The sequence below is a fragment of the Sinocyclocheilus rhinocerous genome, unplaced genomic scaffold (genome assembly GCF_001515625.1).
Source record: "Sinocyclocheilus rhinocerous isolate Xijiao unplaced genomic scaffold, SAMN03320098_v1.1 scaffold1605, whole genome shotgun sequence".
NCBI classification, from domain to species: Eukaryota; Metazoa; Chordata; class Actinopteri; order Cypriniformes; family Cyprinidae; genus Sinocyclocheilus; species Sinocyclocheilus rhinocerous.
Window position 1 is genome coordinate 19382 of NW_015627373.1, and position 13223 is coordinate 32604.

The 13223-nt window shown below is 32.5% G+C and overlaps 1 protein-coding gene across 3 annotated transcripts in view; it reads right to left on the minus strand.

Annotated features, from left to right (window-relative positions):
* Nucleotides 1-3984, minus strand: part of LOC107727687 (high mobility group protein 20A-like) — an 8869-nt gene extending 4885 nt beyond the window's left edge. For 2 of the 3 annotated variants that reach the window (XM_016537641.1, XM_016537649.1), the window contains exons 1-6: nucleotides 3884-3984; nucleotides 3590-3799; nucleotides 2459-2591; nucleotides 2160-2197; nucleotides 567-642; nucleotides 270-485 (exon numbers count right to left, since the gene is read on the minus strand). In XM_016537641.1, coding sequence (XP_016393127.1) covers nucleotides 270-485; nucleotides 567-642; nucleotides 2160-2197; nucleotides 2459-2591; nucleotides 3590-3799; nucleotides 3884-3949 — 739 coding nt within the window. In that variant the 5' untranslated portion in view covers nucleotides 3950-3984. The remainder of the gene's footprint in view (nucleotides 1-269; nucleotides 486-566; nucleotides 643-2159; nucleotides 2198-2458; nucleotides 2592-3589; nucleotides 3800-3883) is intronic. The other variant, XM_016537656.1, reaches the window with a different exon arrangement.
* Nucleotides 3985-13223: the final 9239 nt, after the last annotated feature.

Sequence of the window (13223 nt, forward strand, 5' to 3'; positions counted from 1 at the left end):
TATATATATATATATATATATATATATACACACACTATTACATCACGATAAAAGTGAAATGTAATATTTATCTAGATTTTATATAGGAATCGAGTATTTCTCTTACACAATTGAATCATGACTCATATGAACTGAATCACTGAACAGATTAAAACAAAAACAAACTCTCTAAAGTGAATCAGACTGCTCAAATGAACCCAGCTGGTTAAGGTTTTCTCAGTGAGCTCTGCGAGTGTGTGTGTGTGTGTGTGTGTGTGTGAGCGTCTCACCGGGCAGGGGGACGGTAGAGAAGCTGTGTGTGAGGGCCGAGCGCAGGGTGTTCAGGTGCTGCAGCAGGAGGCCGTTTCGTGTGCGTTCCTGCTGCACGTCTCCTTCCAGACGCTCCACTGCCGAGCGCATGCTCTCCACATGCTTCTGCAGTGCCGCGTTACGCTCCTCATACTCCATATTGGTCTTTCTCAGCTGCCGCAGTTCAGCCTCACGCGCTACAACACACACAATCAACGAACACGCATTTACACACCATTACACACAGACTCACACATTCAGCAGCACCCCGCTCTCACCTTTACTGTGATTCAGAAACTCTTCAGTGAAGATGGGAATATCAAACACGGAGCGATCCTTTATCTCCAGATCCTTCTGAGAGACAGACAGAAAGCTGTTCAGACTTCATTTACTTTGAGGACAGAATGAAATCATTGCTCAAACTGCCATAGATTAGTCATAGATAGACCCGCTCACAATCTGCACCCGCAGAATTATAATGTTCCACACTTCCTCTGCCACTAGCAAGATTGTTTGTTAAATATTTTGGCTAAATTGATCATATTCCAGCTACCAATAACAGTGTAGTAACCTCAACATTATTGAACACAAATTGAAATACCCCTTTTGACCAACACATATCTATTTTCCAGTTGATTGTTATTATTCGATAATTTTATAAGGAGCGTAACCTATTAAATATTTTATAATTTTCTTTTTTTACTGGAAATAAATAGAAATAAAAACATTAAATTAAATAGTCATGAGCTTTCCAATGACTTTTTAAGATTTTATTAATTTACATACGTTTTTCAGTAGTTTGAGATTAAAATCATTTTAAATTTATAAAATCATAGCTAATTAAATATTTCCGAAAAATAAAAATAGTTCTATTCCAATTTTCTATGACTTTAAGATTTTATTAATTTCTGTGACTTTTCTAGTCACATTCCATAAGTTTATGAGTACTTAAACGATTCATTAAAAATCCCTTTATAAAAATTAAATAAAATAATTTCAAATAATTTTTTATTTTTTAGTATTACATTTTTTCAATAAATAAAAATGACAAAAATTCATGATATTACAAATAGTTTGCCACGACTTTTCCATGAAAGTTTAAGATTATATTAATTTACATTACTTTTCCAGTCTTATGTGATTATTATATAATTTAATAATAATCATTGTACAAAAATGGCAAATTAAATATTTCAGAATAATATAAAAACATCTAAAATATAAAACCCGATCGTCCACACGGATCCGGCGTTTTTGGGAGAGTGAAACCGATATTTTTTTGAAACCGGGTCCCAGAGTGGATAAATCTGAAAACGCCACCCTTGCGTTTTCGTGTGGACAGCGAATCCGTATATTTTCTGAAACGATGACGTCATCAGCCCACGTCTCGCCCCTAGTCAGACACCGCTACGTCACGTAACAGCAACAAAAACATGAACAAACACTGAACGATTGTCTTTTTATTAACTAACATTAACACAGATTAATAAATGTATTGTTCCATGCACGTTTGTATACCGCGCGCAAAGTTTATGCGCATAGTCCAAGTCTTCTTCTCCATTTTTAGTGCATCTGTGGCAGAATTACAGCACCACATACTGGTCTGGCATGTATACTACATCGTTTTGTGTCGGTTTTGTGGTTTCATGTGGACGCAGATATTTCTTGAGACGAGGGGAAAAAAAAGATCGGATAGGGAAAGCTCTGGCTTCGTGTGGACGTAGCCTAAAGATTTAAGATTTTAACTCTTTATTTTCATTTTTCCATAAAATTTCCAGACTTGAAAACCAAAATGATCTGTTAATTCCAGGTTTTCTATGACCTGAAAATAAAGCGCAGATTCTGTGTGGGCCTCGGCATTGATATTTTACCTCATGAAGCGATTCACCAGGCGCCTGCCTTCCAGCATCTGATAAAGAGTGCGAGAGAGGAATTTTAGATGAGACAAGTGATTTGTGATGCTGCACATTTTGTCAGTCTCTTCATTTCTATGTTTGCTTTACTGTGTAGCAGCACCCTCTGTGAAACCTCACTGGTCCAAAATCCTGCTCCGCATTGCTTTATAGTAACCATCAAATGTGTTCTGATTGCCACTCTTTTCTACAGCTTTGTCTAAATTCACCTGCCAATAGTTATTTTGGACTGTGCCTTAGATTGCCCGTGTTCGCACCTCCTCTGTGTCTCTTTCCTTTTTGTTTCTCTTGCACCTTCCTGCTGAAGTGTTTATAGGCTTCAGTCTTCTGATACTGCTCCAGTTCTCTCATGTAGCGCTCCTTATCTTTGTCCGCTTCATCCAGATACCGCTGAGACAGAGAGCGATGTTAATCTCTATAGAGGTTTTAAACTTTATTTTTAAACCTTATACACTGGCAGCGTACATATTTTGATGTTTTTGAAAAAAGTCTCTTCTGCTCACCAGGGCTTCATTTATTTGATCAAAAATACAGTAAAATATTATTGCAATGTAAAAGAACTGCTTTCTATTTGAATATATTTTAAAATGTAATTTATTCCTGTGATCAAAGCTGAATTTTCAGCATCATTACTTCAGTCTTCAGTGTTACATGATCCTTCAGAAATCATTCTAATATGCTGATTTGCTGCTCAAGAAACATTTGGTGGTTTTGTAGGCAAACATTAATGCCTTGAATTTAATGTGAGCAGCTACTGGTAGCCAGTGCAAATTGATGAACAGAGGTGTGACATGTGTTCTTTTTGGCTCATTAAAGATTAATCTTGCAGCGGCATTTTGGATTAATTGTAGAGGTTTGATAGAAGTGGCTGGAAGACCTGCCAAGAGAGCATTGCAATAGTCCAGCCTGGACAGAACAAGAGCTTGAACAAGGAGTTGTGTTGCATGTTCTGAAAGAAAGGGCCTTTTACAAAAGATTTCGATTTCAAATCAATTCCGTTATTTTTTGAAAAAAAGAAAGAAATGATCATGGTTATTATAAAAACATTAAGCAGCACAACTGTTTTCAACATTGATATTAAGAAATGTTTCTTGAGCAGCAAATATTAGAATGATTTCTGAAGGATCATGTGACACTGAAGACTGGAGTAATGATGCTGAAAATTCAGCTTTGCATCACAAGAATAAATTACATTTTAAAATATATTAAAATAGAAAACAGTTATTTTAAATTGTAATAATATTTCACAATAATACAGTTTTTACTGTATTTTTGACAAATAACTGCAGCTTTGGTTAGCATAAAACACTCAAAAACATGAAATCCCCCCCATTAATTATTCCAAATGTTTGACCATTAGTGTATGTATTCCACATGTGTATCCTGACCTGTTTCTCTTCTGGAGGCAGTTTGCTCCACTCATTCCCGAGCATCCTGGTGATCTCTGGGAAAGGCATGTCTGGTCTTTCCGCCCTCAGCTGCTCGCGGCGCTCGTTCATGAAGCGCACGTATCCTGTTAACGGGGCTTTGGGGGCATTACTGTCCTTCAGTGGCTTCTTCCTCCTCCTGGCTTTGGTCCAGCTGCTCCTGCGAGGTTTCTGTCATAAACACCATTCACATTAACAACGCTCCACCTGTGCAAAGACAGCGCGGGCTCAACGATCATCACATGATCTGCTCACCTCCTCTCCGTTACGCTGGCTGCTGTTGTCCGTGTTGGCCCCTGGTGACCCGCTCTGCTCCTCCATGACCTCTGACCTTTAGTTTCACATAGAGCAGTAATGTAAAAAGAGAACATGACTCAACATTTAAAAATAATTCAGAGCTACTATAATAATAACACAATATATGCACATGCACAACATTTGATTATAATTATGTTAATTGATTACATGCATTTAAAGTATTATACTCACTAACAGAGTACAACTTAAACATATACATGGTTAAACATAAACATACATAAAATGTAAATAAAATATAAAAATTTAATTAATAAAAAATAAACATAAAATGTGTTTATATATATATATATATATAGGGTCTGAATACTTTCCGTACCCACTGTATATGTGCATTCTGTTACATAATTAAACATCTACATATATAAAACATAAATAAAATATTAAAATGAAATTTTGCATTTAAAATTCATAAAAAATAAACATGATGTGTTATGTGTCACAAAATGTGTTAATATAAATATATAAACATTTCTTTATAATTATATAAAATAATAATGAATATACATATCATACACACATATATATATATATATAAATATTATACATGAATTAGTTTTCAATCTTATACTCATTAACACGCTTAAACATATACATATATAAAATACAAATAAATATATACAACAATATATAAAATAATTAAGATGACAGTGACTTTAAATATAGTGGCTTTATATATTAATTATATTTAAATAACAATGTACGTCACCAAACTGTCAGATCACGCTCACACTCTGACTCTCTCTCTTCACAGCAGGTCTAAAGTAACCCAAAGTGTTGAAGGAAGGTGTGAATTACAGTTGACTGTGTATGTGCTGAGGGTAAAGACAATTCATGTTTCCATAAACACTTTCCATTATGTCGGGAAGAATTACAGACAGTCTGAAATTGTGCTGAAGGCTGTAATTAATCCATGTGGTCTGAGGGATCCGTTTCATGTCCATATAAATGATATCACAGTGACAGATAGTCTTTCTGCTGCTGCTGCTCAGGCCTCAGGGCTTGGGAAATGTGAACATCATTTCATGAAGTTAATGAGGTGACCCTTTGCCGGGATGGGGGCATGTTTTTGTTGTTTATTATTGTTTTGGAAAAATAAGGTAGCTGCTTTTATAGCTGAGATTCTGGAATGGTTTGGCTTCAGGATGAAGATTTTACACACAACAGTCAAGTGTTGACCCCAACACAGCACCAGAACTGCTCCTAATATTAAAAAAAATAAAAATAAAATAAACGTATCCCTAAAGAAAAATCAACATGTAACATTAAATGAAAAGAAAATTAAATAAAACGAACAGTTAAAATATTAAATTACAATAACAATAAAATACATTAATATTAAAAAATGAAAAATTACATAAAATTATAATTAAAATATGTAATAATAATAACAATTTAATGATAAACAATAATAATAAATGTATCATTAAATTGAATCAAATTAAATGAAATGGCAAAAAGTAAAAAATTACACAAAAATGATGATGATAATGATGATGATAATAATAATGATGATGATAATAATAATATTTAGAATTGATCATTAAATTAATAATAAGATAATGAAAATAAACACTAAAATTAATAATAATACTAAATTATTAAATAAAGAATAATTTAAATATTTAATAATAATAATTTGAGAATAAATAATAATAATAAATATATCATTAAACTAAATCAAATTAAATGTATCATAAAATTTTATCAATTAAATGAAATGACAAAAAGTTCAAAAAATCAATACAAATGATAATTAAAATATAATAATAATAATAATAATAATAATGATAAATAATTAGAATTTTCCAGTAAATTAATACAATAATAAAAATAAACACTAATAATAATACTAATACTAAAAATAATAATTAAAATATTGAATAATAATAATAATAATTTGAGAATAAATAATAATAATAATAAATGTAGCATTAAAATGAATCAAATTAAATGAAATGGCAAACATTTAAAAATTACATATAAATGGTAAATAAAAGATATAATAATATTAAATAGTCATTGACATATTACATTAATATAATATAAAAAATATAATAATAATCAGACAATAATGATAATAATAATAAATCATCAAATTAAATAGAAATTAAGTAAAAAATAATAAAAATATATTAAAAATAACATAAATAATAATGAAAATTAAAAATGGGCATGTAGTCCTAATTGGCATAATTATCATTTAAAAATTACATAAAAATGGTAAATAAAAGATATAATAATATTAAATAGTCATTGACATATTACATTAATATAATATAAAAAATATAATAATAATCAGACAATAATGATAATAATAATAAATCATCAAATTAAATAGAAATTAAGTAAAAAATAATAAAAATATATTAAAAATAACATAAATAATAATGAAAATTAAAAATGGGCATGTAGTCCTAATTGGCATAATTATTATTATTATTTTTTGCACATTTTTTCCCCCTTTAAAGCAGACCTGAGATTCAATTTGGATCTGTAGGGGACAGCAGTGAGCTGGTTGACAAATAATCACATGATTTTTTTCACTATGTGAAAAATAAATCAGTTTATTGATCAGTAACAGCAATTTCACGAGTTATCAGCTTGCAATATCATTAATCTGAACTCTGCCGATGAGAACTTGTTAAAGTGTCACAGAAGTTTCACACAATATACATTTTATATGATTTCATTATTGTTATTTTGCCATTAAGCGACTTACAGCGGATCAGTGGCAGAGATTGGGAATGTCCCTGGAGTCACCCTGCGCCAGACGCCTGATGGATCGTAAAAATGGCTTTACTGTAGAACCTGATCATTTGGGTCATTATTCGCAGATATGTGTGTGTTTGTGAACACCTAATAATCAACTCTGCTAAACACCAGAAAAACAGATTCACTCAAAAATGCTACATAGTTCAAGTCATTCCGAAGCATTCTGACTTTATTTGGGTGAACGATTGCTTTAGACTGGAGTTGTGCAGGTATTCCACGTGTGCCTGTCTGTAAGCAGATCTGGGTCAGAACCTCTTTGTGATGTGTTCCTGACAGCAGTTTGAGTCTGTATGCTCACACTGAGCCAAAAGCCTCTGTCTGCCTCGGTTTAATATCTGTTCACTATTTCACCTCATAAAAGAAGTGCAGTAAATACATTAACCTTGAGCTCAGGAAATAGAAAAAGACAGGAAAAGCATTGAAACAAGTATCCCAGTAAGATTGTGGTCTGTAGAAAAACTGTAATTCATTTTGAGCAAATCAGTTTCTTTGTAAAAAAAAATAAATAAATAAACAAAACAAAAAACATTTTAATCAGACTGAGGTATTTCAACCATATTTTGGCATTAAATTATTATTATTATTTTTTTAATTATAAGTGTTTAACAAATAAAGAAGATCATTTTTCATACCGTGACCATATATTTCAAAATGTGGCCACTTATATATAAAAATGAGTGGCCATATACATTGGTAAAAAATACAAAACACACGCAAATATTGGGGTAAAATAATGAATTTTTAGTCAGATTGAGTTTTTTTAAACAATACTTTAGCATTAAATTAATATTCTTAGATAATCTTAACAGAACATGATGGTAAATGAATAAATAAGTTAATTTTTCATATCCTGACCCTCTATTTTATGTTTATTATCCTACTAGAAAACATACTTGTTCAATCCAAAATTGCATTTTTTTTTTTTGTAAATATTATAACACACAACTGCCATATACATTGGTAAAAAATACAAAACACACGCAAATATTGGGGTAAAATAATGAATTTTTAGTCAGATTGAGTTTTTTTAAACAATACTTTAGCATTAAATTAATATTCTTAGATAATCTTAACAGAACATGATGGTAAATGAATAAATAAGTTAATTTTTCATATCCTGACCCTCTATTTTATGTTTATTATCCTACTAGAAAACATACTTGTTCAATCCAAAATTGCATTTAAAAAAAAAAAAAATATTATAACACACAACTATCGGGGGGATGGGGTGTTGTATTTATTCATATATTTATTGTGGGATTTATTCAACAGTATTTTGGCATTCATTTATTTCCTTAGCTAATTTAAAGGAATAGCTCCCCCAAAAATGAAAATTAGCTGAAAATGCACTCATCCTCAAGCCATCCAAGACACAGATATGCTTGTTTCTTCATCAGATTTGTAGAAATGTAGCATTGCATCACTTGCTCACCAATGGCTGCTCTGCAGTGAATGGGTGCCGTCAGAATGAGAGTCAAACAGCTGATAAAAACATCACAATAATTCACACCACTCCAGTCCATCAGTGAACATCTTGTTTTTTTTCTGCCACAATCCAACATTTCACAATGTGGCCACTTACTTGAGTACAATAACTCCACCAGTTTCTCACATCTTCAAAATTATAAATCCCAAATCAAAGTCGTTATTGACATTATGACCGGTTCTAATGTTTTATTCATCAATATCATGCTAATGAAGCTGATGTTTCGGAGAACATCACAGGAGGAGCTGGAAGCGTCAGAGGTCAGTGTTGCTGAAAGGACACAGACGTCTGTCCAGATGTCTCTGATGTTCTTCATAAGATCATGAGAGGTAACGTACAGTCAGCAGATCAGACTGATCCTCTTAACGAACCCTCTAATGTAAAAAAACATCATATATGATCTTTATAATTGCATGTCTGTACACATTTTACTGCAAATTGAGTGTGATGTTGCAAAAGAGGGAGTTTATTTACCATGACACATTACTGTAATTAACCCAGGACAAAGAAGACAAGGTGCGCACTAATTAAATCTTAATATTTAAACACTCTCTGAAACAAGGGAAACACATTAAAATGTCTATGGTAATGCTGAAACTGATTAATGCTGTCTGGTTCATGAAGAACGCAGCTATAGAGGACCAGGGTGGAATACATCAGCGAGAAGAACGACTGCAGGAAGAACACAGATGCTTTTGTGCATCATATGATTGTGGGATCCGAAGTGATGTAGTTCTTGAAAAAAGTCATTAAAATTGAAGCGTTTAAAGATTCTTTGAAAACACTCTTTTAAAAGCATGTCTCTTTTGTTATTTTGGTTGTACAAGACAAAAAGAAGCAACATTTTATATTTTAAAGGGGTCATCGGATGCAAAATTCACTTTTACATGTTGTTTGAACTGAAATGTGTGTTGGCAGTGTGTGTATACCCTATAATGATAAAAATCCACCCAGTGCTTTTTAAAAAAAAATCCCCATAAATCATAACCCCTTTCTCAAATCAAGCCGTTCTCAGATTCTTGGCTGTGTGACGTCACACAGACCCAGGTCCCTCCCACGATTGTTGATTGACACTGGCGTTTTACCTTAGGCCCGCCCTGAGTGAGCTGTCATCAGTCTGCCATTGTTTCGACGCTGGAGCGGTTGTATACAAGAATGTCTCTGATTAAGCAATTAAAGGGGTCATATGATGCGATTTCAATTTTTCCTTTCTCTTTGGAGTGTTACAAGCTCTTGGTGCATAAAGAAGATCTGTAAAGTTGCAAAGACTAAAGTCTCAATGCAGTGGATTACCTTTGTTTTGTTGCCTAAATGCGTCTATGTTCGCGCAAATCATTCGTGATCCAGCTTCACCTCCAGAAGAAGCAAGTATACGTTTTTTTTAATGAATCCTTGCAGATCGCCTTTCCTAATAATGTGCTAATTAGCAAGTTTCACAATGAATGCGGCTAAAGTTAACAGTCTCTCAGAGAACAGCTGGTCACCCCACGGAAGAGAGGGGTGGGGTGAGTAGAGCTCATTAGCATTTAAAGAGACATGCACTGAAACGGCTTGCTGTAAACGGAGCTGTTTTTGACAGGGTAAAAGGGTGTTTTTTTACACAACCACTGAGAAATTTTAACCAAAGTATGTTGTAGACTTTTCATTAAGACCCTAAAGAATCATATCAACTTGTGGAAAAATGGGCATCCGATGACCCCTATAAATACATTTTACACTTTAAAATTTAAAATGATGAACACTTACATAAGACTCCAATCTTACATGGAATCTGTTTCTGGCATGGAAAAAAAAAAGTTCATATCTCACACTTTTTTTTTTTTACATTAATAATATAATATATGAACTCAGAATTGCAAGATATAAACAAATAACATTTCACAATATTACTGTATTTTTGATCAAGTAAATGCAGCACTCATGAGCATAAGAGACTTTCTTCAAAAACATTCCCAAAAATCTCACCAATCCCGCACTTTTCAAATGTAACGTATACTTTTTGAATTATTGTATTAGTATAGCCTGTATAAAACTTTCCACCACAATGCTAAGATGCTCTCGGTGGTTGTTTGCACATTGCTAAGCAGTTGCTAGAGTGGTTTCTAGCGTGTTCCTTAGTCAGTATGATACCCATAAGTATAAGCAATATTAATCGTCTAAACAAACCCCACTAATTAGTAAGTGCACCTGTAAGTTTGCATTTCAAAGCACAGTGGCGAGATGATACGATTAGACTCTGCCTTTAGCATTTAGCGCATTCATGCTAGCCTGGAGAATGAGACACAGTGACGCAAAAGCGTATAAATATATTGCGCAAGAGCATGAAAAGTTACTGCAAAAGTGTGTCATCCGCTTTTCTCGCCACCAGGAAGTCCCAGCTGCCTACCAGATGGCAGAATTTGCCTGGAAAATATTTACCCTTCCTTTCATCATACTAGAACATTTACCAAATGCCACGTGCCTGAGAACATGTTTAACAAGTGGAGCGCAGAGACAGAGACAGAGACAGACAGAGACCCGGAGTTCTGCTTCAGTGTGATATTGATCTGTAGCTCTGACACTTTAGTGTGAAGAATGACCCTTGGAGGGCATCCTGAAAGAGTGTGTGAGTGTGTGTTTGTTAAAGCGCTACGATCCCTTTTATGGATGGGAAACAGCTTTCAGAATCAGTCAGGCTTTATACAGTCGTGCTCGGGTCACCTCTAAGGCCAGAAAATATACTGCGCTTGTTTACATAATTTATTGTTTGCGTAGTTTTTGTATTTAGAAAAAATAATCTGACTAAGGGCCCATTCACACCAAGTAACTAGTTACATGTAAGGGAATTACATAATTTAATTACAAAATAAATGTAACTGTAATCTGTTACAGTTACTGAGAAAAATGTGTAATTAAATTAAAGTTACTGTGACCAACAAAAGTTTGATTTATGTTTTTTTTTTATAAAATAATCTTCAGAAATGAATACAATTTTACACTGTAAAAAAATCTGTTAAAATATGGCACAGTGTAGTCTACCGTGTTAATTAAAAATACTGTAATTTTTACAGTATATATACAGTAATACAGTTTTATAGCGTCTGTATTTTGAATTTTGCACTTCATTGTGTTGTGTTTTAAAGTTAATGGATTAAAAAAAAAAACAGTATAATTTTGAAGCTGTAAAATGCATTTAGCAAGTCAAGGCTATAAACGAACTACACCACAGTCACATGACTTCAATGTCACCATCATGAATTTATCAAAAAGCCCTTAACTTCAGGACAACGGAACTTTAAAAATGCAAACTCTTTTTTAGGTTTTAGGCCTCATTTCACCAGCACCCTATTAAACCTGTTGTGTTAGCGCTAAACAGTTATATAAGATCTTACTCAGCAAGCTTCCTCTCAAACTATTGCTCATGCCATAGTTGACCTGAAAGAAAAAACTGACTGTAGAAGCAGACAATTTATGTTAATGCCCACTAATACACCCCTTGCAGCCATGCAACATATACAAGCATTGTTTAATGTATTGCGCTCTGCCACATTTCAGAATGCAAAGATGTTAAATCGAGCTTGCGTAGCTAGAAGCGTCTGTGTATTTGCATACAGTATGTTTCAGGCCTAACAGGTGCTGGTTTAAGGCATTGGTGGAGCTAGCTTGGTAGGGAACACCAAAAAAAACTGAACAGCAACTAAATAAAACAATGAATTTCTGAGGTCTGCCATGTAACCCAAGGTTCTGCTCATCACTTTAGCAAGTCTTTCATTAAAAGCTTCTTAGCTTGAAGTCAGTTTGTTTTCTTAATAATTTTCCACTCTGCATGATTCATCAGTGCCTGTTTTTCTAAAGGAAAACAGTGTTGTTTTTATACTCGTCCATCAAAATGAAATAACTTTCTTTGCCTCAAAGATGTTTTTTCCTTCTTTAATGACAATTCTGAATGACCGCAAGCATGACATTGCTTTTATGCAAGTTTAATAATCAAGAAGTTAATATTGAGTGCCTTACGTACATTTAGAAACAAATTTGTGTAAATGATTTGAGTAAAGACACTTATAAAGACAGTTGTGATCCTAAATGAATAGAAAACCATAAACACTATATAATTAATGAAAGTGTGTTAGAACAAATGAGTTGAGTGAACAGTTTAATGATTCACTCATTACTTGTTTTCTTCATGAATTAATCAGTATTGTTGAACGAACCAGTTCAGTGAATGATTCATATGAGTCATGTCTTTGTGTTAGGTATCTGTTACTTGTAGAAAGAGTCAGTACAGATCCACAAGAGTAATCAGGGCTATTAACCAAAAGTAATACCATAAAAAAAACACATTTTCTTTACTTGAAATAAAATAAACATTAACTGAAAAAAAAAAAAAAATCAAGATCATTATAGTAAATTAAAACTAAAATTAAAACCGTTAAAAATAATTTTCATTACTTGAAATAAAATAAACATTCATTAAAATAAAATAAAATATAAACTTATTTTATCAAGTTGCCAAGGCAACATTTCTATTTTTAATTTGATGTCCTAAAATAACTAAAACTGAAACATAAGATAAAAAAAAAATGATAAAACTAGACATAAAATACAAAAACTACAGAAAACCACAACAATAAAAAACCTTAACTACAATGAAAGTAGAAAATATGAAAATATAAACTGATTTATAATATTAATAAAAAACAGTATCTCAGTGAAATTAAAATGATAAAAAAAACATTTAAAAATATTTTATTTCAGCTAGTTGCATGGCAACATTTTCATTTGATGTACTAAAATAACTAAAACTGAAGTAAAAAGACATTTAAAAAAACTAAAAATGACAAACAGCAAAATTACAAAAGCTTTAACTAAATTACATTACAATGTTTATATATAAATATTAATACAAATTTAAATATTAATAAAAATCAAAATTATAATATTAAAATAGCACTGCCACTAATGCACAGACAAACAAAACAAACGCACATCACTCGGCCAATCAAATTTGAGGACTAGCACTAATTATACGATGGTCTGCTG